The sequence below is a fragment of the Dermacentor silvarum genome, chromosome 1 (assembly GCF_013339745.2).
Source record: "Dermacentor silvarum isolate Dsil-2018 chromosome 1, BIME_Dsil_1.4, whole genome shotgun sequence".
In the NCBI taxonomy this organism is placed as follows: Eukaryota; Metazoa; Arthropoda; class Arachnida; order Ixodida; family Ixodidae; genus Dermacentor; species Dermacentor silvarum.
Window position 1 is genome coordinate 141,105,143 of NC_051154.1, and position 25,978 is coordinate 141,131,120.

The window sequence follows — 25,978 nt, forward strand, 5'->3', positions numbered from 1 at the left end:
CAGACGACGTAGGGGCTGCGAGATTTAAAACCGAAACTTTCTGATGTTGCCCTTTAGTCAACACAGCTTGTTTTCATGGGCATTCGTAAGCGAAAGGGCCTTAAAAATCAGCGTGACTTGCGGAGGTACGTCGTTAATTTCCTCTAGCGGAACAAATCCCACGGGATTTTCAAGGATTACAAGGAGCTCACGGGTATTCAAGTAGGTTCAAGGGCCCTTGAACTTATACTGTCAATATCAAGGATATTCAAGGATTTCAAGGGGCTGTGCGAACCCTGTGGTTCCATTGCCTGTTGGTTCCATCGCCTGTTGGTCTCAGTAGTTGCTGGTTCCAGCAGCTGCTGGAAATGTGCTAATAAACCAGCACTACTGGAGCCAGTAAAAACCCAACAGGAAACCAGCAGGAATTTTTCACCTGGGTATTGTTTTCTTTTCTATCTAATGAACCCCGCAGACAGACAAGAGGCTCAAGGTGAAACTTTGCAGGCAATCAGTATACCTTGAGTACTTATTGGTGAGAGCTCCAACGGGTGTGCAGTAAAATCCAAAAGCATGTAGGTAACTAACAAATTTGCAATGAACCTCCACAGAGTGGGTGGCCACCACAGCAGCTGGTGGACAGCCTTTTCAATGTTTCTTATGGCAAATTCTGCCGACTTGAGTGCTCTATGTAAAGGGTCAATAACCAGATAAAATTTAATCCATCATCACATTAAGATTGCATTGGGGAATCCTTGTGGGCCTTTAGAAGTGTGCTCTTCACTGATGCTCTTCTTGATGTATGACTACTGAAACCTTTCACAGGTTTACTAAATTTTTAAAGCAGAGTCGGCTGCTCCTAATAGCATATTCATATTGATTAGAAAAGTGATTAGTTTGAACATTCCTTGCTCTTAACGTTAACAAAAAATTATATCCACCTGATAATTCTAACAACCTCACACTTCTGTTAGGGTCAAATTATTTTAATCTACTAGTATAGAAATATTTACTACATTCTGCTATATTAGGACTGCTCGCATAGCGAGAAAATATTTTGGGCAAGATATTTTGGGAAGACTTCTGAAAACATGATTAATGGGTTATTTTGAATAAGTATAGATATAGCTGAGCTCAACATATGATGCGTATGGCATCATATGACCCAATGGAGCTCTGCACTTCAATGTCGAGTACAGATATGCTGAAAGGCATCTTCATAGACTCACGTTATGTTGGCGTGTACTTCATCTCCCACAGTGACACAGACATCATAGACAGGAGTGAAGGAGGAAACAGGTCTCGTACAGGGACTCCGTGGTTGTTCCTTTAGGAAGGCCTTTGATCTCTAACGTCATTGAAGTGGCTGCTGGTAAGTCTGTCTCTGTGGTCTTGCAGGAAGCAGTAGGGCGTAAAAGGGTCTCCTGTGCACATATCTCAGCACGAGATGAAATGTTGCTGTTGTGGATGGACTCTGCATTCACAGCCTGTGAAGTGCGTTGACGTGCAGAGAAAACAATGCTGTTGTAGACAGACTCTGCAGAAAGTGCCTGTGAAGAATTCTTGGTCTCCAGGGACTCGGAACTACCCTTAGGTGAGGCTGTCTTTCCTGGTTCAGGGACAGGAGAGCAATTGTCTGGCGTTATTTCTGCAGCAGTTTCATACGTCATGTCTGTCATGGACTCCAAAGACATTGATGAGAGAGAGTCATAGATGGAATCTTCAGATGACACTGTAAAATAGAGAAGTAATGTAGACCTCAATATTTGATTTTTACACTTTTGTCACTACGTGGCACCAGTCAAAGAAATGCAGCTGTCTGCTCATTTTGCCCTTGCGCTTCTAGCAACTGCACTAAAGTGTTTCGTTCTAACAAAACGCTGATGAAATCTAGATTAATGTAGCAGCTGCATTTTTCAGATTTGGCCTCGACACTGTTGAGTGTGCTGGACTACACTGATGCCAGACTGCTGAACTGCAGGCAATACAATGATTTAGGTAGGCTATCTGATAGTAAGCAGCATTCAGCCGCTATGTTTCGTCACTCTAACGCACCAAAATTAAGACCACACACTTTTTCAGCCTGAGGGTGCATAAGCATCCTTACACAGCTTTCACTCGGCAATAAGCTAAAGAATATAAGCAGTCATCCAGTAGTCGAACAGGATCAAGTCAGTTGGAGAAATGCACCAGGGAGCCAGTGCACCAACCGAGCCCACAGATTTGTATGAATTGGACACTATCAAGAAGGTTGGTGTGCCTGAACTGCAGCAGTGAATAAACACTTCAAAATGGGTTCTTTCCACATGCATGTAACTGCAATTGTTTTGCTGGTGCACTCATGCAGTCACATAGCAGTGAGACTTGCCAGTACGTGCTGCTACGACGTACAATTCAAGAGCAGTATGCACAAAATGGCACAAAAGTCAGCCGATAACCACCATGAAGGTTGAACATCCTGTCCTTCATGTGGTGACTGCCCGTGAGTACACGCAAAGTGCTTTGAGCGGCCAATCGCGCAGCAATTTTGCGTGTATTCGTGGGCTTCTTTCACACTCAGAAAAACACTTTTATGCAACACGTATCGAGCAACAGAAAGCTGTATCGGGAGCTTTTCATGTTGCTTTACAATTTTCTCATTGCCACTTTTCACCTAATTATAATATTTGAGAAGTTGATTAATTAAGACTAATTATGTAATTAGGCAGAATGCAAAGAATAATGTGAGTATCATTACCTTGGTTCTATCCAGCTATGTGGCATTTGCATATTTTAAATCTTGGTGCATCATTGCACACACACACACACACACACACACACACACCTACCAAGCATCCTGTAAACGAATACAGGCTAATTAAGGCAATTTTACATATGTAAATGACTGAAAATTAATAGTGCTACAAAGTAATTGTGTCATGCAGGAGCATCAATGTATCTGCACCACACATTCTTGGTTCTTGCGCATCCCTTTTGAAGTAACATCATAAGGAACTGTGAATATAGCCGCTGTGTTTTTCCTCTGCAAATGAGCTACACTATCAAATAGCACTCATGTGAAATGGTAAGCGGATGACAAAAAAGCAACTTTTTTCCCCCACATTTTTGCATGGAGAAAGTTACAGAAAAGAATTAAAAAGAAAAAAAAAATGTTCTAACGTTCATTGGTTAATCGGTCAATTCTCACCATGCTGTCGTGCTTCATCCTCACTGCAGTCTGTCAGCTCATCCTCAAAGTCAGGTGGGAACGTCAGCATATCTGCACAATACATTACTGTTGCATATTGCTCATCTTTTTAAAGTGAGATCATGAGGAATTGTGAATAGAAGTTGCATTTTTCCTTCAAAAATGAGTTGTAGTATGTAGCAACTAGCTCTCATGTGAAATGGTAAGCAGATGACCAAAATAGCATTTTTTTAAATCAAAAATTTTATAAGCAGGAAGCTGGAAAAAAAAGCATTACATGAATATCCAAATCCAACACACATCTCGGAATCTATGTGAAGCGAAGCTTTCCTCAAGTAGTTAATAAAATGCTATAAAATTGTTCATTTCATTCCTTAATCTTTGGTTAGAGCATTGGGCTGGGGCATCGAGGTTTAATCCCACCATCGGACACATAATTTAGTTTTTTTTATGTATGAGCTATTCGGCAAGAGCTATTTGGCAAGCAGCATCCAGCAGCCACGATCAGGAATGTCTGGGAGGGTTTGCAAAAGAAAAAAAAAAAAAAAAAAACACTTTGCATTAAAATAACATACAATCTTTCAGCCCATAAATCTGCTTAATTTGTCAATTCTCACCATAGTGCTCCGCTTCAGCCTCCCTGCGGAGAGTCGACACCTGTACATACGGCCCATCATCCTCCAATTCATCATCGGGGATATAACTAGCACAGTTTAAGGACTCTGCCCATGCGCTCAAATCCGTAGCATGCCTGAAGGTTTTGGGGTCAAAGGAGGCCTTCTTGGCAGGACACCGGGCCTTCCTTGCAGACTGAGATGCACCTTGTCCTGTATTACGGGATGTCGTCGGCCTTTTCCTTCGAGCACCTCCATGACAATCTGCATAGTCAAGTTCTGTCTTTGGATGCAGCACTTGTATGACGGTATCTACTCTGTATAAACCTTACTCCTGTGTAGAAGACATGTCATAACTTAAAAGGGTATTGATAATCTTGTGTATTGCTCATTTTGTTTTAATAAATAGCTGCCGACCTGTATGAGGCCTCAATTCCTTGAGTGCAGAAACACTAATTAAAAATGTACTTAAGCAAAATAGAAAATTGGGTGAGTTGGTATAGGTAGACCATAATCACTAATCACACCTTTTAATACGACCTGTTTCTGTTTCAAATGCACACCAAGGCCAGTATTATGTAAAACTATTCCAATCTGTTTTTATTCTAAATCTGCCATTAGCCCTTCGTGATAGGTCAGAATGGTTCGAGTCCAGCCTATACAGGCAGGCGCCATGCCCATATGGGCAGAGCCCGAGCCATTTTAACCTATCACAGAGGGCTAATAACCGATTTGGAATAAAAACAGATCGGAACACTTACGTTATATCAGCCCAAGTGCAGTGTAGTGGTGTGGAAAGTCCCAGGTTACGTCATTGAAACTGCAGGCTGGTAGTTTATGATATTACAAACGAGTGACACATGCGCCAGTCAGATTAGTGCTGTGGCTGACATGATTGTGTTATCAAAAGCAGCATATATGCGTAAAATAAAATTTATTCCCCATCAACACAGGTTGATGGAAGGCATGAGACTAAAAAGCAAAAAACCCTTGACGTCAGTTTCATAAATCACATCTATATGTACCTCTGCATACTGATACTCGCAGCAAAACTGGCCCTGTCATCATTCTTCACTTCGTTCTTATTTGGATTCGACATGAGACAAGCTTGACCTCCTTCCAATCTTTCCAAGAGAATACACAGCAGCCTTCTCTCCCCTCTTATTCTAAGAGCTCAATGGAAGAGACAGACTTGTCCTTGGCAGTTTTTGTGAAAAACTGTCTGCATGAGTGAGACTTTTCGTCGGCACTTCGAAGGTTGCTTAGCTGCAACAAGACAAGCAACCCAACTAAATTCTATGATAAATTGCGATCTTTCCAAAGTAACCGCTTTTAAATGACACTAAGGGATGATTTATCACAGACGCAGTGACTGACTACTGTACCAGTTCTAAATATTATAGAGCCCCATAGGCGCGGACTACAGGGGGGGCTCCGGGGCTCGAGCCCCCTATGGAGTTTTCCCTGGGGGGCAAAGTCTACACGAGTCTACACGTTAGTTATAGTGGCCATATAAAGTGTAGTAAACATTCACCTAAAATTTAAATAGCAAGCATAGTGTAATGCACGGACCATGTAAACCTGTAAACAGCTCACTGGATGACCTCGAGCACTCGCTTTCACAACAAAAGCATTATGAAGAACGCCGGCAGCGGAGGCGAACGGTTCGTACAGCCGCGCGATTTTCTGCAACTCCGAAAATTAGATTCATCATCATTATTTGCCTATTTTTATGTCCACAACAGACGGCCTCTGTCAGGGATCTGCAATGACCTCTGTCTCTTAACTCTGCAACACTAGGGGCGTGAAAAGACTGCCCGGCAAGGAAGACAGCGCACATAATGCAAGTTAGCAGCCATCCCTGCTCGCCCTTTATCATTGCAGCCACCAATGATTACCAACAATTAGATATAGCACACGGGCCGCATAAGCGTCAGCCGCACACAGTCATTCACAGCTACGACAGGGCTCGAGGACAAGACGCGTGCTCTGTTTCCCATTCGTGTTTGATAACGTGACCTAGAACTAACCCGAATATTGAGCGCCATGAGAAGGTAATGCCCATCAAGCCGCCACCCTTTTCGGCTCACTGTTACGTGCTTTTTCCCGCACCCACAGTGTATGGGTCGCTCATTTATATGGTTTTTGGATTTAATACGGAACATCACGGCGACGACAACAGCAAAAATTTGCCTGGAGTGTCCGATATAATTGCCGTCGCCATAAAGCAAGAAATAGAAAATTGTTAGCACGGGGAATATATATATACATATATATATATATACATATAGAGACAGAGAGAGATAGCTATATGTAGATATATATATGTAATTATATATGATGAATATATATATATATATATATATATATATATATATATATATATATACATGGGTAGGTTTCGGAAAGCCGGTCAGGCCCCAGCCCCTCCCGGAGAAATGAAAACCTTCCGCCTATGTAGAGCCCTTTGTTAAATGGTGCACAATATTTGGCACGAGCTCAGGCCACACCATCTTGTCTACCCAGCCATGTTTCTCACAACGAGAAAAATTCTCCCACTCAAAATAATTTTTTACTGTATTATACTCCACTACAGTGTGTTAGATTAAGTGGCCCACGCAACATTCAGCAGCTTTGCCATTTTCACCTCATTTTTGAATTTTATATACATGGGGATGTTTACATCCGTGTATTGGATAAAGAAAAAGAACAAGAAAGCAAAAATCTAAGCACCAGAGTATGTGCACATGTGAATGCTGCACTGATGGAAAAGGATATGTATACATACACTGACACATGCAGTCAAGGAAAGTTCACAGATGCAAGTTGACAAGGTGCACATGAAGGCACCAGGTCTGCCATTACGTGGCATTGTGCAGACATGCAAACCCAGAAAGGCCTTCGTAGTCGATGCACACAACTCGGATCGAGCCACCCCCTGGGCATTAAGCGAAAGAGCACAGCATCCCCAAAGCATGCAATTCATATGAAGGTGTCGTTTTAGAACTTCATCAAGGTGGTCGCACCACTTTTGTATTTCAGAGGAAGGTGTACTACATGCAACAGTGCACTAGTGCATGAAGTTTGTGGCACATTTTTGTGAATGACGGCTTTGTGCCACTGATAAAGGTAAGAAAACCTGAGCAGTGTGCTAACTGCAGATATGTGTACTGTTGGCAACACTGAAGCTGTCATCCGAATACTTTTTTATTTATTCTGTTTTTATGTTCACATTGTAAGAATGCTGATATCAGTATATAAATGTAATTGTCAGTAGACTTCGCAGGATGCAATGATCTGGATGCTCTCCTGGGGAAAGTATGTACAAGTGCATTTAAAAAAAAAAGAGTGAATAAAGGAAAAGTATTGTAGTTCATGCAGAAGTTGATACAGCAGGGCAGAAACAAACAGAAGTCAATACACACATTTGCACATACTACCATTTAAACATATTTTTAGGTTGCACAGAGATGAAAACTGGCAAATGAGTGTTGCAGCAACTACCATGCACCAGTGACATTTCACAAGAGGAACCCTTTATTTTTGCTAATACCTACATTATATTTTATTGAAATTGCTACAAAATGTCCATTTTGTTGCTTCAAGAGGCCATTCCATTAATTCACTGAGTGGCAAAAGGCAAGCAAGGTAAAAGGCAAGCAAATGACAGTGGCCAAAGGCAAGCATTAAGGAGCTCACCAGACCCTGATGGTCCCTTTGTCGAACCTTTCCCTGGAGGCACCGAGTGGCGCTGCTGGAGCCTTGATGGAGATGGCTGACTTGAACGACGAGTGGGCCTGTCTGTCTGGTGGTGACGGGAAGTTGGTGGACCAGATGTGTGTGGTGCGTGACGGGGTCGGTCAGCCGAGTGTGAAGATTGGGGCCCTGGTGACTGCTTTAGCGTTTGATCAAAAAGAGTGAACATAGTTACCACCATATACAGCAAACACAAGAAGTGGCATGCAAGCACAATAGATCAAACAGCATGCACAAAAGATCAACCACATGCTCACAGCAAACGACACACATTGACCTATGGAAAGCCGGGGCCGGTATATGGCAATGTAGCGATTACTTCAGCTTGATTCTAACTTTATCATTCACTGCTCACATACGGCCAATCGTGGTGATTACACAGTAGCGGCACTTGGACCACTGACAAAGTGTGTAAAGAAAAAGAATTGGAATAGATCGTTACATTATCCTGGCCCAGCATGCATATGAGATTCTTCAAGGATGACAGTGGTACTAACTGGCGAGTTTTTCCAAATGAGCACAAGAGCCAGCAATGTTACTTGAACTCTAAATAGGTTATGTGCAGCCAGGATTCACTCTGAATATAAATAACATTTGCTCTTTGACATGACATGCCTCTTTAGGACCAAAATTTGATTCGTAAAAACTAGGATGAGAAGATTCATGGCATTGACCGTGTTACATTTTTCCTTGCCACACTCATTCATTTTTATGCAGCTTCTATAGTTACTTTGCATACACAAAACTTTTATGCCCGCTTTTTCACAAGCTTAGTCTCCTGCTGTTATCACTGCATAAATTATTGTGTCTTAAACAGCATAATGTGCACTTAAACAGCTAGAATTTGATAAATGCTCACTAAAGATTTTGAGAACTTATTGCCTGGATTCGAGGTGCCCTCTCGGATTCTCCCCCCCCCCCCCTCATATAATAGGTGTCACTATTCAGATGGACAGTCTTACAAAGTGGGACATAAGTACACTTCAGACTATCTTTCAGAGAGATTGGCATACTTGCATGAGGGATGACAGTTCATCACTTTACAGCACATGTTGCAGTAGCAATTTGAAAACCGTCAGCACTTGAGGCACGTCTATGTAAAGTAGGAGTTCAGAGGTTAGCAGTTTCATGGTTTCTGGCATTAAAGTTGCAGTGAAATCCCCCCATTTCACATCCTTTCTTTTTTCTCTTTGCAACCACAATGCAAACCTCTTGGCACTGCGGTATGACAGAACACTGATCACCAGGGGCGTAGGCAGAAATTTTTTTCGGGGGGGTGTCAAGCTTCTGCTTTCCTCTACGTCACGTGATCGATAATAAATATCGGTAGTTTAAGCAGACTCTATACATGTATATCAAGGACATGGGACCGCCCCCCCGCCCCCCCCCGCCATGTGCTTTTGAAGAAATTAAGTCAAAAGTAAAGTAAGCTCAGTAAATACAGTAAGTACGAACAGGTACAGTGGGCGTTTGAAGCAACGGTCTCTCATCGCGCCACTGAATGGACCCGTCTTCGAAAACACATCATTGAGACGACCCGTGCTATCGGAGAAGACATCATTAATTGTTAATTTCCGTTAAACGTAGATGGCGTTGTCCTCGTCGGGGCGAAGTGCGTTTCACAAGTCAAGGACGGCTATACGCGTGAAAATGCACGTGTGACCAGGCTATACCTACTCCCATAGCAATAGCTTGTTCGCTGCGTCTTTGCGCTAGAAAACTTAAATACGCGCAAAAACGCGTAATGCTTTTTTTTTTCTTCTTGAAGCTTTCGTCGCCCTGCTCCCTCATACGAGAGGGTTGCATTTCCTGCGACAAGTGCATGGGTCGCTGTGTCTTCCGCTGTGTGCGAGCGTGCAGCGGTCATTTGCCTTTACATCAACAGATTCAGAATTGTACAGAATATTTCACCGCACAGCATAGATATGGCATGTGTACGCATTTTAAGTAGTGCGTGCAACTCATTTCTGCTTCACTTACGCCGGTGCAAACAGGAAGCGGCCTTGTACCTCACAGAATCTCGACTGATTGGTGTACTAGTGATGCAGGAATGAACTCCGGTCTTGTTCAGTGCATAGTGCACATAATCAATTTCTCAGGACGCGTGAACTCCGACGAGAACTCTCAGCGCCTGCAACAAGAGTTTACTTATGCTGTACTGCGCACAGCAGTAATTCATGCTTGTCGGCTGCCTGTTTCGTGCATTCTCTTGCGAGTCGGTGGAATTTCACTGCTGGCATCAACCCCTTCGTGTGTACATTGCTGGTTTGGGATTCCACAACAAAACAGTAATTACCAGCCTTCCGTAGGGGTGCAATCGCAAACAAGAGACGCAAACAAGAGACGCAAACAAGAAACAAGAGACTAGATCCTGCGCGAGCGTGGCCTAACCGGCACCTGAAGGGAAGCGGCGGAAATGTATACCGGAGATTTCGACCACCTGGGGTCTTTAACGTGCACTTAAATCTAAGTAAACGGGCCTCGAGCGTTTTCGCCATCATCTAAAATGCGGCTGCCGCATTTGTTGCTTCATTTGTTGCGCATTTGTTGCTTCAGAATGCGGCCGCCACATTCTCGCCCAAAACTTCAGTGTCAAAGCCTTGACAAACACCGTGACAGTTTTTCCCATATGCAGACATGATTCGCTGTAAATTGCCAACCCAAACGGAAGCGCTCAGGAATGAAATTGTGATAGTAGCACCGGTTTCATGAATTATGTCAGCGCGAAGTGGCGAGAACAAAGGGTGGGTAAGTGGGGGGGGGGGGGGGTTGCGGAAAAAATATCTGGGGGGGGGGGGTTGACACCCCCCCCCCCCTTCGGCTACGCCCCTGCTGATCACCCATGTATTTCATGGCATACTTAGGTGGACAGGCCATCCACTAAATGTTTCTTGCCCACTTGCATGTACTGTTGCCTTCTAGTAATATTTTTTTTTCTATGGTTACCCAACCAGAAAACTGGTCATGCATCCGTCCTTTGTGTAAGACAATCGCTTTCAAGATAGAGCCAGCCAGCTGTGGAAGAAGACGACGAACGTGCGAGCAGTGGCACAAGCGAGGGGCAGTATGGGTACGTTCGCATGATCAGCGGCATCAGAGCCAGCTGTGGAAGAAGACGACAAACGCATGAGCAGTGGCACGAGTGCGTCTCTGACCAAGTGACGTGTGCAATCAGGCACGCAGTAGGCACACCTTTAGTGAGCCAGAACTGTGGAGCAACCGTGGCTTTGAATCGAAACGTCATCAGAGCAACTGAACGGTTCAGTGCTGCAACCGCGCTTCTCCGTTTCACGATTCTTTCACTGTCGTTCTCGCAATTATACCAAACACACCAGCACATGACCACTCAACACCACGTCGTTACTACGAAATGCTTACGCATCATTCAGATAACTCCCCGAGGAGATTCTACGTAAATTTTTCTTCGCACAGCAGCAGACTGGAACTGCCTTCCCCACCACATCGCTGCCATCACCACTTCATCTGCCTTTATGGATAAATAACAACTGTTTTGTAATTATTATTGTAGACAACCTTAAATTCAATTTTTTGTATTCCCACCCGTTATGTAATAACCTGCAAGGGTTTATTAAGGAAATTAAGGAAATGAAATGCCCAATCACTTCAAAACTGGTGCCAGTCAACTTTTCTACTACGTATGTCAAGATGCTTTGATCACTGAATGGCTTGAAGTTCCACTTCAAAAGTGCAGTCCAGCCTCTCCAAAAAAATAGACTGCACTTTTGAGATTTTTAATATAATGTTTGATCTTGATCCTATATCAATTAATCCTTTTTTGCAATGTAGGCATTCAGGTAAAAGTACTTTTACAATCAATGAGAGTGAAGTGATTATTAAATAAACTTCTTAGGTAATATATTTGAAGTACCATATACTGAGGTTGTCCATGCAAAAATGCTGAATAGTGCATTTTATAGAAAGATGCATCAAATATTTGTAAGTACCATATACTGAGATTGTCCACGTAAAAATGCTGAATAGTGCATTTCATAGAAGGATGCATCAAATACTTCTTAAAAATTTGAAATGGAGTATTTTTGTTTTATGCGAGAAAAACTGCTTTCTGAAGTTCAGTGCCCCCTCCATTTTCCACAATGCCCCCTTTAGTAAAATACACTACGTGCAAGAGTTGGAAAAAAAATTATATTTCATGCAGGAAATGCCGTAGGTAAAAGTACTTTGACACTCAACGAGAGCAAAGTGATTATTAAACAAACTTCTTGAGTAATATATTTGTAAGTTGTCCACATAAGAATGCTGAATAGTGCATTTTGTAGAAGGATGTGTCAAATACTTCTTAAAAATTTGAAAAGGAGTATTTTTGTTTTATGTGGGGAAAATGTGTTTCTGAAGTTCACTGCCCCATTTTCCACAATTCCCCCTTTAGTAAAATACACTACGTGCAAGAGCTGTCAAAAAAAGTTATATTTCAGGCAGCAAATGCCATGTTCATGGCATTTCATTCGAGTCTGTTTCTGGGCCAGTTGGGTAAGCCATGTTATCAAAGATACGAAACAAGTCTACAAATGACAAGGACAGAGCTGAAGAAGGCAACAGCCAGGTGGACAACTGCTGCAAGGAAAGAGGAAACTTGGTTTTGAATAGAAAACACGTCAAGAAGCCAAGAGCAGAAGAAAAGGTTTAGCAGATTGCACTTCCAGACATGTTGGTAAGCCATGTTAAAATACAAAATAAGTGTTATGTATTAACTATAATATGTCAATAAGTTAATAAGTGTTATGTATTAACTATGTATTAGCACAGTATTACCATTGAACTGGTATTATAAGTGAAGGACAAATTGAATTAATCTTACATAGAAACAATGTGGCTACTAATTATAATCACACTGTTAAGCATGTTAGAGAGTTCGAATTCAAGAAAAACAATGCAAGAAAAGAACACGGGGACAACAGAAACATGTGTTTTGTTTTACTGTTTTGTGTTACCATACTATGGTCCCTATAATATTGGCTAGTCTGCTATCTGTGTGCCGTGCCATAGAGAGAGGGCAGGACGCTTCCTGAATAAAAGCGCAGAGGGAGCTGAGAGCAGTCCTCATGCTTCGCTCTTCACTCGAGCAAGCAGTGCACGGCATTGTGCGGCTAGTGCGGTAGGCCCAAAGTCCTCGCTTCTCAACCTAAGCGACCTGTCAAACAACTTCGTTCAGGAAATCTTCTGGAACTCACGATCACCCTACTGCTGCACAGTTTTTACTTATAATCAATTCACTTGCATTTTATAACCATGCAAAACCCCCTAAATCAGGAAACTGGCTCCAGAACTTATCACTGCACTGATATTTGTTCCCAAGGTGGAACCAGAAAATCAGATTGCAATACTGGACGAATTGATTGATACAGGAAAGTATGCCAAAAGTGCACTAGAATGCTGCGCTTTGCACAGAAGCATTTTGTAAGACCACACTGCTCTTGTGACTGCAAGAAACCATGACAAGCTCATATTATGTAGCAGGGTACACGGCAAGGAAGATTTTAAAGACCTCATGTAAGGAATGTGCGCTGTTACTGACAGTTTAAAAGCACACAGCTACAGCTAACAGTAAAGCTTCAGCCTTCACATTGCAGTTTGACAATAGAGGCTTGCTGTACCCCTCAGGCCCTCTAAGAATTATTATTACTGTCCTTGAAGACAGCTTCGCTACATTTTTCAGTTTATATAGACTGCATAAGAAAAGCATTCTCGGCTTTACTGAATTTCTTGCTAAAGTGCATTTTCCTGCACTAGCCTGTCCTGAACATGGACAGCAAATTACTTGTGAGATAGTAAAGTTTTACACTCTTCTCCGTCTCTGGTTTTTCACGAAGTCTCTCAATAATGAAAAGACATCAAAGGAAAAAAAAAAAAAAAAAGCTAAAACATTTGAAAATGAGAAGATGCAAATAACTGCATTTCACCAATTGCATCACATCTGAGATGCAAGTTCAGCGGCCTTGTAATTGTCTTCTTTCTATAATTTTTCTTCTTATTCACGAACCTCTTGCCAATTCATCGGTTCTGGTGTGCTGTAATTTCTAAGGGTTCTTCATTCTTATCTTTATAATTTGTTTTCGCTGTTTTTGTTCACTCTTAACTGGATGTGCTTTCTATTTGTCTTGTATAGGTTTTGAACGAGCTTGGGTTTGACTTTTTTTTACCCTTTACTATGCCGCTTTCTAGTATTTCATTACTACTTGTGCTAAATTAAAAATTTGTCTGAACAAAGTTGTCATTGTTTTGTTTTCATTTGGCTTTGAGGCAGTCGGCGAGCGATGTAGAAGAGTTGTATCCCCATTCCACAGGCATGCTTATGATGCAGCTCAGCAAAAAGTCTTTGCGAATGAATGCCACATTATGCAGCTAAAACATCTCATCACACCCGTAACAAATATTGCTCTAATGTGGAACAATTATGCGGCGGCAGTAAAAAGAAAAAAAAAAGAAAAGGCACGGCTAAACTACGCCGAATGCGAGCGCGCTTCACCAACACGCAGCTGGGCGGCCGCGCGCCGCGCCCTAGCATGAAGACTGCTCGCAGCGCCACAGTCATTCGGAAACAGTCCTCACTCCTGTTGGCGGACAGCAGACTAGCCAATATTCTAGGGACCATAACCATACTAAGTTTACAAAAGCTACATAGAATATATCAAGGTGCAGAACCAAAATTTCTGGCTTTCTGAGCCATTTCACCATCTTTTAGCAGAATTTTGCTTTGACATCTTAGACATAAAAGACACCACAACAGTGCGGTTACTGGGTATCCTTCTTCAATTAGTGAAACTCAAATTCACAACTAAATTTGTAAAATTCACGTTTTCTGAAAAAAGTGCAATCTTTATTTAGCATTTGTCTATTTTCTTAACTCCAGAATTCCATTAAAAATAGCTAAATTGGCATACAAATACCCTCATGTAAGCAAGACCAAATAAATCTTTGTATAATGCACCCCATGAACACAAATACTTCAGCTTCAAGATAAGATGCTCCTCAGAGATCCATTTTCATTAATATTGATGCGACTGGATGAAGCTTCTGCTGAACATTCGTACACATACATTGAAAAATAGTGAAATATACTTTTTAGCTGCAATTTATTGCAGCTAATTTAAGCGGCTGCTGAGTTGGATACAAGCTTCAAGCTCTTCAAGTCACTATTCTAAGCTGACTTTCTTATTGAAATGACGTCAATAGCATTCTGGCATGATGATTAGTATATGGTGTCAGACTTCAGCCATGGATACTCGTGTTAAAGCAAAATGGCTGCAACTTACTTTCCGCCAGGCATTTATAGAGCCTAGGGCTTGAAAATAGAGCCATGATGCGTGTGGTGTGAAATAACTAAATAGTGACACAGCCTGGTCACTTGTTCGGGCTTTGTCTAGCTCCATGGTGGCAATGTTGGTTTAAACAAGCCTGTCGTTGGTGGCTGTAAGCAAGCCACATTGCAATCGTTTAGCGACGCTCTCAAAAGAAAATATGCCCCGATGGCTTATGCGCATTTTGTTACTTTGGATGTTGAAAAGTAACAACCGCAGTTGCCCCCAACTGCAGTTTTTAATTCAAGGAGCACACATTTGTTTTCAAGGAATTTTAAGGACACTCGAATCTCTTTTTTTTTCCAAATTTAAGGGTTTTCAAGGATTTCAAGGAGGTGTACAAACTCTGAAAATGTAGCTCGTATTGCTCCTTATTGCAACAAACTGCAAATAAGCTCAAAAATTCATTTTCATCCAGCCTAATAAAATTTTTTAAAATCTCAGCTAGCTTTTGAGAACATTGGTGAGCAGTTTCCTCAAACACACAAGCAGTGAAAACAGCTAGCTTAAAATTGAGAGAGAGAGAGAGAAAAAAACGATGCCTGAAAATTTTTAACATGCTTATTATTATTGCAGATGATCAATTTGCTTAAAATTTGGCTAGAATGCAGATCAATCTTTCTAGAAGAAGTGCAAATCTAATTATCCTACTGCATTTGGTGGTGCCCTCAGAATCTTTGCGAGTTTCCACCTTCAGGCGGGTTTTCTTGGCTGCACTGCGACGACGAGTCTCTAGTTGCTCGAGCAATCAACTCTCGAGTTGGAAGGATGCTCAACTCCAGTAAAACATCCACAAAGTCTTTTTGGCTTTGGTTGAGCCACAGTATGGCTGTATAGTGGCCATCACCACAACAGTGCATGGAGCAAACCGTGTTCTGGGGCACAGCAACCAAGTCTTGCTGTTGACTCAGTGGCTTTTGGGTTTTGCCACGAATACAGCAAGACAGCTTTTCATCTGTCAGCATCTGATGTGTAGGAAACATGGCGTTCGACTGAGCACTGGTGAAAATTGGGAGAATTGGCTGGTACCAGCTCAGCCAGCTTGTGCTTACACCAGGAAAGCTCGCCATCTGGGCAAAATTTGTAGTTAAGTGTCTCATCAGTTGAGCAATTGACTGAAAAAATGAAGCCCCTACAACTACCATGCCTAGATTCTAGAATCTTTTTTCACTGTTTTCTGGTAGAATGTACCCTTTGATATTTTACATGTGAAAATAGAATGAAGCATAATTTTACAACCAAAATTGAAAAATGATTTTAATTTTTCACCCCACATCCTTTAATATAACAGCTGTTTGGTATAGTAAGCCACAAACCAATCAAGCCAGTATTGGAAACCCAAACATAGGAAGAAATTTATTTTGAAAGACAATTACTACTTTGGTGCGACACAAGAGTATGGTTTTCATGAAAGGATGCACCAGAATTAGCATTACAATTCTAAGGCACTGTACTCTGGGAACCTCATTTTGGTTAACTAATCAGAAGGTTCAAAGAAAGGTGTTTGGGAACCTGTTACTAATATGCAGGGCACCGCTGCCAGGGAACTGCATATTTTGGTATGAAAATGCAGTTGCTATGAGTGCACACCTAAGAACAACAGTGCTTAAGTTGAAAGTAAACAAAATGCCAACCCAAGAAGCGGGAGCTACCTTACAGAAAGAAGCCTCGTTCACTAACAAAAGAGATTCTGAAACTAACTTATGTTTATTTCAGCGACTGTTCAAGTATGCTATGAATATGGGCAGATGATTACTGTTGCCTAAATTGAGTTTTTGTATTAACTGGTGTCAAGATCTTTGCATGAGAATTAGTTTTTCTGGGGATAAGAGGAGCTTTAACCCAACTAATCTAGTCATTTTTCATGTGTGCCACATGGCTGCAGAGCTTCAAACAAACACCTGTGCCAAATAAAAGAAAGATGCCTAACTGTGAATATATATGGTCTGAATGACCTCTCTGTTTTTAATTTTACCTGCGAACTGTGTTACACCCTAGTCACACAGGCAAAATCGCTGAGGCTGCCGCAAATGTCACTTTGACGGCAGACTGCTACACATGAAAGGAGTGCGATTTGGAATTGATGAGTGTCACAGAGTAAATCCACAGGCACATATGATTATTTTAGGTAATATTTGCAAAATAACAACCTGATCAATCATCACTAACCGAGAAAGGACTGCATTGCAACTGACACTTGTGCAAAGTGCTGCGTATTTGAAAGTGCTGAGAGTGGTGAGGTATTGGCAGTTTCTATTGCAAACGGCATGGGGACATTGATAATATTTGAAATCTAAATAAAGTTGCAGTTTGACCCATACAATTGCTATCGCAATAAAAGGTGGCTTTACCTACATTTCTGAATCACTGCTATTGATGCTGCACACACTGACACAGCAAATGGCAAACACACTCACTGGCAAGTGCATTTTAGTGTGCACTGTGATTCGATTAACTGTGCTGGAATGTTTACAAAAAGGACAATATTGTCCTTTTTATTGTCCTTTTTTTATTGTCCTTCGTGTAAAAATTCCAGTGCAGCCAACGAAACAATGCTGTAACAACTAGCTCCAATTGAAGCCTTGTTGCGCACTGTCACTGAACCAGACATGTTACTAAACCTATCGATGTGGCAGCCTCCCACTGGCACTAATGGTGAAATGCACTAGCTCAAAGTAATACTGAATTTGGCTATCTGACAGGAGTATAAGCTTGTAAAAGCAAAAATGTCGAAACAATTGGGGCATTCTGGCATATTCATGCGAGAACAGCGCTAAATACACGGACACGGCACATAGAAAATGACATGTTGCACTGATTGCGCGTTAACGGAAACGACACACATCCATGTGCCTTCACCTTTGTGTCTTTAGAGCTGTTCTCACATAAATATGTGGGAACTTACAACTTACAACATTTATTTCAATTACCACTTATTTCTTACAATTTGAAGGTGGGGAACGTTGTTCCACTGCAGAAGTGCAATAACATTCGATCCCTTCAGTAACTGCAGGCCAGTTTCCCTTACAAACATACCTTGCAAGAAATAATGGCACTCATTACTTAACTTTCTATAAGATCTCATTTTTCGCTCCTTACCAACATGGCTTCAAGAAAATTTTCCCTTTCAAACGCAGCTTTACAAATGACATCGATTACAAATTACTTATCCTCTGCCATGGATCATTCATCTGTAATAGGTTTTTGGCTTTCTGGGTACAAGTACCTATCATCCGTTAGGCTGCAGAAATTAGCAGCGTGTCAAGGTTTTGCATTATTTAAAATGGCTATGAAATCTACAGACGGCGAGATTTAAGTCTTGCATTAGGATTACATGTCTGGCTTTCGTGGTTAAAAAGTTCTAACATGCACAATCACTTGTCTAGTTACTGCCTCGAATTATATAAAAATGCGTGCCTCTGTAGCAAAAGCTATCCTAAGGAAATCATTTACCACATCTTACCCATTTTTAAGGAATTTCAAACATGCTTTCTAAAACACCCTGTGTATATATTCTGCACGGCGTGAAAGTAAATACATAGCCATGTGTTTTCTCAATCAAAGCATGCAGGCATCATGCACGCAATCATGCAAGCCAAGCCACTCAAGAGGCAAAGTAAAGATGCATGCATGAATGCACGTGCACCTCCCTAGGCCACACAGTTCCCCATAGACAATAAGAAACTAGTGAAACCTGTGAGGTTGATGGCCAATCTATTATGCCTTCACTCCTTTCTTGGGCAGCTGTTCAAATTGACAGTATTTGTAAACAGAGTGGTCCAAACACTTATATTAACTCACAAAAGCATTGCTGAATTTGTAACATACAGAAATATGAGACAAGCCTCTCAGATATTAGATATCAATACTTATACAAATCAAACAGCTCAATCTGTGCTCAAAGATTATTATACCATATTTTCGCTCGTATAACCCGCACCAAAAATTTTTTAAAGTTGGCAGTAAAGATGAGGTGCGGGTTATATGTGAATTTTACTTGGAGGTGTGGCTTCACGGCAGCGCGGCGCACGCTGCCATGTAGCCACACTTCGAGGCAAATTCTACACCATTTAGTTTCGTTAGCTCCTAGGGAATCCTACCCTCTTCCCACGGAATGGTAATTTGGAAGCACAAAAACATGGACACGAGAAGAAACGAAGACGAAGACAAGCGCGACGAAGACAAGCGCTTGTCTTCGTCTTCATTTCTTCTTGTGTCCGTGTTTTTATGCGCTTCCAAATTACCATTCCATGATGACAGACCAACAAGCCCACATTGCCATCCTCTCCCCACCACTGCGTGTTGAAGATCCCTTCTCCCCTTCATCATGGTCGTCCATTCTCCTCCTTTTTACAGGTCGGCATTTTGCGCGTAGCGAATAATGCACGCGGTGCCGGCGAACTCGTACGTCGCCCGTTCCCGCGGCGCTCCCTCGGTTCAAGCGAAGCACTTCGCGATACGGTTGCTAGCCAAGTCGTCGCCTTTGCCCATGCGAAGGCTGCGGCTGCACTGTCATCCTCTGTCGCGTGAATGCTAGGTGCGCCTGCGAAGTGATCCTATTTAGGTCAGATGTCACGTGACCAATTTGTCCGCGATGGAGTTTGTCGTGTGAATCTAGCTTTATCAGCATCGCCGAAGGGGGGGGGGGACAGAGCCGCTGGCCGATAATGTGGACGAATCGTGTATCCGTGAATGGACTGTTTTTGCAAAGATTTGAGCGTTGTTGCATGCAGTTATTACCGCCGGTTATACGCGCGGATATTTTTTTTTTCCCAGCTGTTGTAATTGTGGGTGCGGGTTATACGCAGTGGCGGGTTATATGCGGGAAAATACGGTAATAGTATCAGTATTTATTTTATTTGGCTTGTAGTTCTTTGATAGTCACACATATTAACACACCTCTGCTGCAACCCTTGAAAGGGTTCTGGGGTCCTGCCTGTTTAAATATAGGCTGTTATATATATCTAAAAATATAGAATAAAGATTGATTGATTAATTAATTGAAATGTGCATGAGAAATGGCATCACAGCAGAACTATGACGCAAGTGATGGCGTATATCTTGCAATTTCACACTTTCCTAAAACAGTTTTTGTGAAGTGATCTGTCTGGACAAAATCTGATTTACAGTAGAGTGCAGCAAGTGAATGTGCATTAGAATGCATAAAAACTTCCGTGCAAATGTGAATACATGCATGTCATGAGAACCTTGAACTACCTAAGCAGTGCAGCTCAAGCAAAAATAAAGCATAAAGGAGTGAAGCAGAACCGAAGACAAATTTTATGAAAAAACATGCATCCTATTCTGCAAACATGAATGTCAGTGGAAGCTTGAGCTATCCATGCAGCACAACTCCAGGCAAAAGAAAGCATAAATGAAGCAGAACCGCAGCCTTTCACTAAGCATACATTCTATTCTGCCCATTTCAGGTGAACTTTCATTGCCACCTATCTCAAAGGAAGAAATAAATGCATATAAAAAAGCAGACGCTACAAGGCAATGAACTTGAGAAAAGGGCAGCTTGTTCACCAGTTGAGTTCCACCAAACATGAAAAAAATAACTCAGTATTACACTACAAAATCAACAGCTTACGTTTCATTGGTTCCAAGCCAGAATTCGAAGCTGGTTTAAATGGGGGTGTCCGACTGGAGCAACCAATTATACCAACATCCTTCTTGTGTTCAACATCAGAAGACTCATCTGATGAGGGCCGCTGTAGAGAGATGAATAATCCATTATCAAGCGATTTAATTATGAGAAATAAAATTCAAAAACAGTCCAACTGATTCTGTAGTGTTAAGACGCAACTCAGCATGGAAAAAAAGGTTCCAGGACAGGAAAGAGCATCACTTGCAACTATTTCATTGCCATAAAACCTGACATCTGTGTCAGCGACAAGTCTGTGGCTTTATGCAGCAATGAATGCCAGTTTCTGTGCTGTACGATTAGAAAATGATGCAAACTTTGAGTTATGTGCGCAAACGTACGTGCGCACAAGGCCACCTACCAATTTGACTCCGTCTGCTTCCAATAAACTAGTTGCAAGTGACGCTCTTTCCTGTCCTGAACCTTTTTTTCAGTCCTTGGTTGCGTCTTAACACTACGAAATAAGACTACCCAACTAGCCCAGCAACAAGTATTGATAAGTCCAATTGAGTTTGCAATGCACAATATAAATGCTCATTACACATGAAACTTTTCCAATGAAATTGCTTAAGCCCTGGAATGCACGCTGCAGCAGGAGTCGCAAATAGCACACTGCCGCTGTTATTGCCAACAATGTTATAAATGGTTCGTGAGCCAGATGACAATATAGAAACTGCCATGTAAATAAGACATGCATGCATGATCTGCTGACATCCATGAATCACAGAACTCCACTAAAGACACACCACATGAGCTTGGCATTTCTCATTTGCTGCATGATCTGCAGTCATTCTTAACTGCAGCTTGAAGCTGTTCAGAAAGCTTGCTCAAATGCCAAGTCTTGGACCCCATCTCATAATGATTCTTTTCATGTTCCATTCTTTTTTCCCTTCATCAATGGCTCACATGAAGCCATGGGCTCAACGTCACAGGTATGAGCCCACCAGCACGAAGAATAATAAGTATAACAGAGTCTAAAGAACGTTCACAAAATATGACCCTTGCTCTAAAGCGATTACGTCCTTTAAGAGCAGGACACTGCTAACGCATTCAGTGACAAATACATGCCTGCCTTGGTGCTCTGATAGCTATTAGTAGTGCATATAGTATTTTACACACAAAGCTGACTCTCATATGTGCCTCCAATGTATCATACATAATGAGGGAATATGGCAAAACACCTTTTCCTATGCAGTGTTAAACTGTGCGTATGTCTTCTGCTGCTAGCTGAGCAAAATACACGTACCTGGCATGCAATCAGACATACAGACATAAATGGTTCTTCATAATGCTGTATGATCGAGCTTATGGTTTCCTATAGGCTCCAGACACTGCCCAGGCGGCGTGTCAGAGCAAGAACTATCAGCACCTCGTGCGGCAAATTGAGTCAACATTGTCACGGAGGGACCGGTCTGCTCGTGTTGTGTTGCGCACCGAAACAGCATGCGCTTGCTTGCTTAGAGCAACAGAAACAGCGCAAATCTTGCTTTGCGACTTCAAGCCAATAGCAAAATTATTCGCTTCCATCTAAGACAAATGTACACCACTAGACACGTTCTCGGCGTGAAAGCCACCGGCATTTTTGTGCTGGAGTAGCGAGATCCCAAGCGATGGAAACACACAAAGTGTTCCTTTGGAAGTCGCCATGCCCTATATAGTTATTTGACATAGCAGTTCAATAGCGTTTGTGAGCACAACTAGCTTCAGTATTTGAGTAGCTTGCTCTTTGGTGGCACACTGCTTTGATGTTCTTGTAAGCCCTCAATTTTCGCTCACTTCAGCATGCTCAGTGATTAACCGCTAATGCAGAGAGGTAATGTTGATGTGCACCCATTACATTCAAGCCAATGAAATGTCAACGCATTTCACTGGATCACTGCTACTGCAGCCACACTTAAAGCAAAATGGAAAACTAGATTTTGGAGTGTGTTAAGGCTGACCTAAATCGGCGATTTTTGTAATACATGGTGGATTTCTGGCGCATCATTAGTTTTATGCATTGCAGCGCTATCAAAAAATCAGTGACCGGCATCACGCTAATCAAAGATAACTGAAAAATATGAATGGAATTAACTTGTCTCGAGTTGCTAATCAGAGTATTGCTCCAGTTTGCCAGACACCACCGCTCCATGTGAATAGCACCTTCCAGGTACATATCTTCACCGGATGCTCATGTAAGAGGAACCTGCCCTAGCCGCCAGTGGGAGCAGAGTGGCGACGAAGCCTATAAATCATCGGCAGGGGAATCGAGCGAGGCATCAAATTGCCAAGAGCAACAATTTAGAGAACATGTTGCATTTTACGTTAAGCTCAATTTCTTAAACAATTCTCTCACCCTAACATGGCAACGAGGACATCTTGACCAAGCCTCTTCAGCCAGGCCAAATAATGACGCTAACGTCCAGCGATGCCATTAGGAATGTCAACGTACGACCAAAACGCAGTCGCTGGTGATTCAATGATTGCACACATCAAATCACCCATGATGCGAAACGGAAGAAATAAGCGTTGGCTCACATGTTTCAAAAAGATTTATTCTTGAGAACTCCAATACCATGCCGTGTCCCGACCGGTTTCAAAGACACGAACTCCCCTGTTTCTCAGGGTGTCTATTCATCCGTCCTACAGTTGTGCTTCTGCTGTGACAGGTGCCATGGCCCTCGCTGGCAAATTCCACTGTCCGGAGCTTATACAGTGTATAGTGGACTTTGTTTAGGACAAAGTTACAAACAGCATTCACTGGATTTGCATAAAATTATGCACAACTAGCCATGAAAAAGCACTTTCCCAACACAAGTCATATGTAAGCGTGTCACAATGGGCCACAATGCCTATCTCACAGCGTGAGCATTGCTCTGCAAAATATCGTTAGGCCTACAGCCAGGAACGAAAACACACACACACACACACACACACACACACTATATATATATATATATATATATATATATATATATTATGTAATACATTGATATAAGGACAGGACAAGTACTATCAAGCTATCAAGCTTGATAATGAAATAATTCTACATCTCTATATGTCACTAATATTTTCACATTAACGGGTAAATTAACATTTTACATCAACCTACGCCGCGCTGCGAACCACCGCGCCGTGTAACATATCGCCGTAATGCAGACGCCGCAGTTCCAGTGGTCGGATTTTGTTACTATATTTCATTTTATGTTCTTTAACCACCGTCGCGTAGAAGTGGCCGATCCCGACGATAATGCACGATGGCGGCGCAACGGCGTCTGAGCGTCAATTTCACGAATAGTAAAACGAGCGCAAAAATTTATGCTCATAAAATATATATTGTGCAGCTGTGCAGATTTCAGCGTAAACCTAAACGACAGCCCGTCGTCCCTGCACTGCAGCAGCAACGTGTTCAGCTGTCCGCTAGAGTATGATAGAATCATTGTCTGCATGCAGTAACATGAGAACACCATCGAGCCATGACGTCGGGTGCTGTGCTGCGCTTACGTTGACCAATGCTCGCGATACGCTAGGCCTAGGTTGTTGAGGAAAGGGGTTAGGCCAAGCCTAGCGCATAGTCTTAAAACGAAGCTGTGAAATAGTCGGGAAACGTTGCACCTCACAAAACTAACATCGGCTACTGCATCTCAAATCTGAATGCAAACGAGCGCGTGCTTCTAACAATTTAAATGTTTAAAGTCTATCGCTATTTAGGGATGCAACGTTGTGCGTACGCATCGCTTTTACAGAAGCGACTGCAGAAGCTATTGTAGGCTTACCGAGTTCTGATAAGGCGGGCGCCGCCCTCGTCCTTTGCCAATCTGTCGAGAGAGAAAAAAAAAAAAAAAAGTTTGCACAAGAGAACACGCACTGAGCTTAACTATACATATATACATGACACTCACACGTTTCCCCTGTGTAGTGGCCTGCCGCTTCAGGAACTGGAATACGGGCAAATCTTCCAATGGAATTAGTGGTTGGCCGCGGCCATAGCACGGCAGTGGTATAGATCTGATTTCGTCGTCATCAGCAGGGGGTTTACTAGACTGATTGTGCTGATGCGCCATTACAATAAGACCTACAGCTCCGTCTTGATCGTCCTGCACGATCTCAGACGATGCGCACGGCCGGGTGCTGTGAGGATGGCTGTTGACAAACCACGGTAGAAATGAACATTGGCTCGCGCTCCAACCCTAGCCGCAACACGAACACCGAGTGGCGCTGATGCGCATTAAGATGATGATGATGATTTCCTTTATGATAATAATGCACGTAAAGGTACTCTCACGCCGATCAGTGCTGCAAGACCAATTATTACGTGCCTTAATAGCCTAGGCCTGCCAAATTTGCACCGTGCCCGCGCCGCGTGTTCAAATACTTACTTTTAAAGGACTCTAGGAGATGTAAATGACCCGCAGCGCGTCGCAACGAGACGACGACTGTTATTTACGACTGGTGGAATCTGAGAGAAAGTTGTTGGATACTACTGTTAATGCTATTTATTCCGTAGGGTTGCACGCGCTGAGTCATACCATATACCTGTCTCCTGCTTAAATATATGGCATTGAATTGAATTCTGGTGTTTTACGAGCCAGAACCACGATTTGATTATGAGGCACACCGTAGTGGGGGGATTAATTTTGACCACCAGGAGATCTTTATAACGTGCCCCCAATGCACGGGACACAGGCGTTTTTGCATTTGGCCCCCATCGAAATGCGGTCGGGATTTAATCCCGCGACCTCGTGCTTAGCAGCGCAACACCATATCGGGTGGCTTTGCCACGCAGGAAAAAATGCGTGGCAAAACCACCCGATATCCGTAGGACGACGCGTCGCAAAGATGGCTGCTTCGGATGAAACTTGTCCGGAATCTGATGGAAACTTGTTTGGCGCGTTGTTGGTACTACCCACGGAACCAAAGCCGGCAGATCCCACGCCCTGTGGGAATCGATGTTATGCGAAGCAGTGTGCGGGGAGCCCACCAAGTTAACAAAACGACCATGGGAGCACCGAGGCCTAGGCAGCTGTTTCATGACCTACACGACCCACATGTCATGACCTATCATTTATGTCCGAACCCAGTTCAGTGGTTTTTGAGTGTTAATCTTTTGTCGCTGAGTCATTGTCATTTTTGCGGAGTCATGATCATGACTGACTATGACTTCCACCATCATCCTTTAGTGTTTCCTTCACTTAGTACCCATGGCCGAACCCATTCTAAAGTTACATACTGTGATGTGTAGTGCGCGACACGGTGCGGTGGTACGAGAGTGTTGGAGACTGATATGTGTGGTGCGCGACAAGGTGCGGTGCATTGAGACAAGAAGCAGACGACAAGGAGAGCGCGCGCCGAGGTGAATTCCGTGTTGGCTAAAGACGACAACGTCGAAATGCACGTGAACACGCGGCACAAGAAGAAAAAAAAAAAATGCATCCAATCGCAAGACAACACGAAACCTCAAGCAGCCAATGAGGAAACG

General features: G+C 42.6%; 1 protein-coding gene across 4 annotated transcripts in view; it reads right to left on the reverse strand.

Annotated features, from left to right (window-relative positions):
- The window catches only part of LOC119436151 (trithorax group protein osa-like), a 53,849-nt gene extending 29,146 nt beyond the window's left edge, over positions 1 to 24,703 (reverse strand). The window contains exons 1-8 of one of the 4 annotated variants that reach the window (XM_049655727.1): positions 24,402 to 24,703; positions 24,276 to 24,317; positions 20,467 to 20,587; positions 18,568 to 18,617; positions 7,480 to 7,675; positions 3,784 to 4,044; positions 3,167 to 3,238; positions 1,209 to 1,711 (exon numbers count right to left, since the gene is read on the reverse strand). In XM_049655727.1, the coding sequence (XP_049511684.1) occupies positions 1,251 to 1,711; positions 3,167 to 3,238; positions 3,784 to 4,044; positions 7,480 to 7,675; positions 18,568 to 18,617; positions 20,467 to 20,587; positions 24,276 to 24,317; positions 24,402 to 24,563 (1,365 nt within the window). In that variant the 5' untranslated portion in view covers positions 24,564 to 24,703 and the 3' untranslated portion in view covers positions 1,209 to 1,250. Of the gene's footprint in view, positions 1 to 1,208; positions 1,712 to 3,166; positions 3,239 to 3,783; positions 4,045 to 7,479; positions 7,821 to 8,549; positions 8,630 to 18,567; positions 18,618 to 20,466; positions 20,588 to 24,275; positions 24,318 to 24,401 lie in introns of those variants that run through there. The other 3 variants (XM_049655731.1, XM_049655740.1, XM_049655736.1) reach the window with 3 other exon arrangements.
- Between the last annotated feature and the right edge of the window lie 1,275 nt (positions 24,704 to 25,978).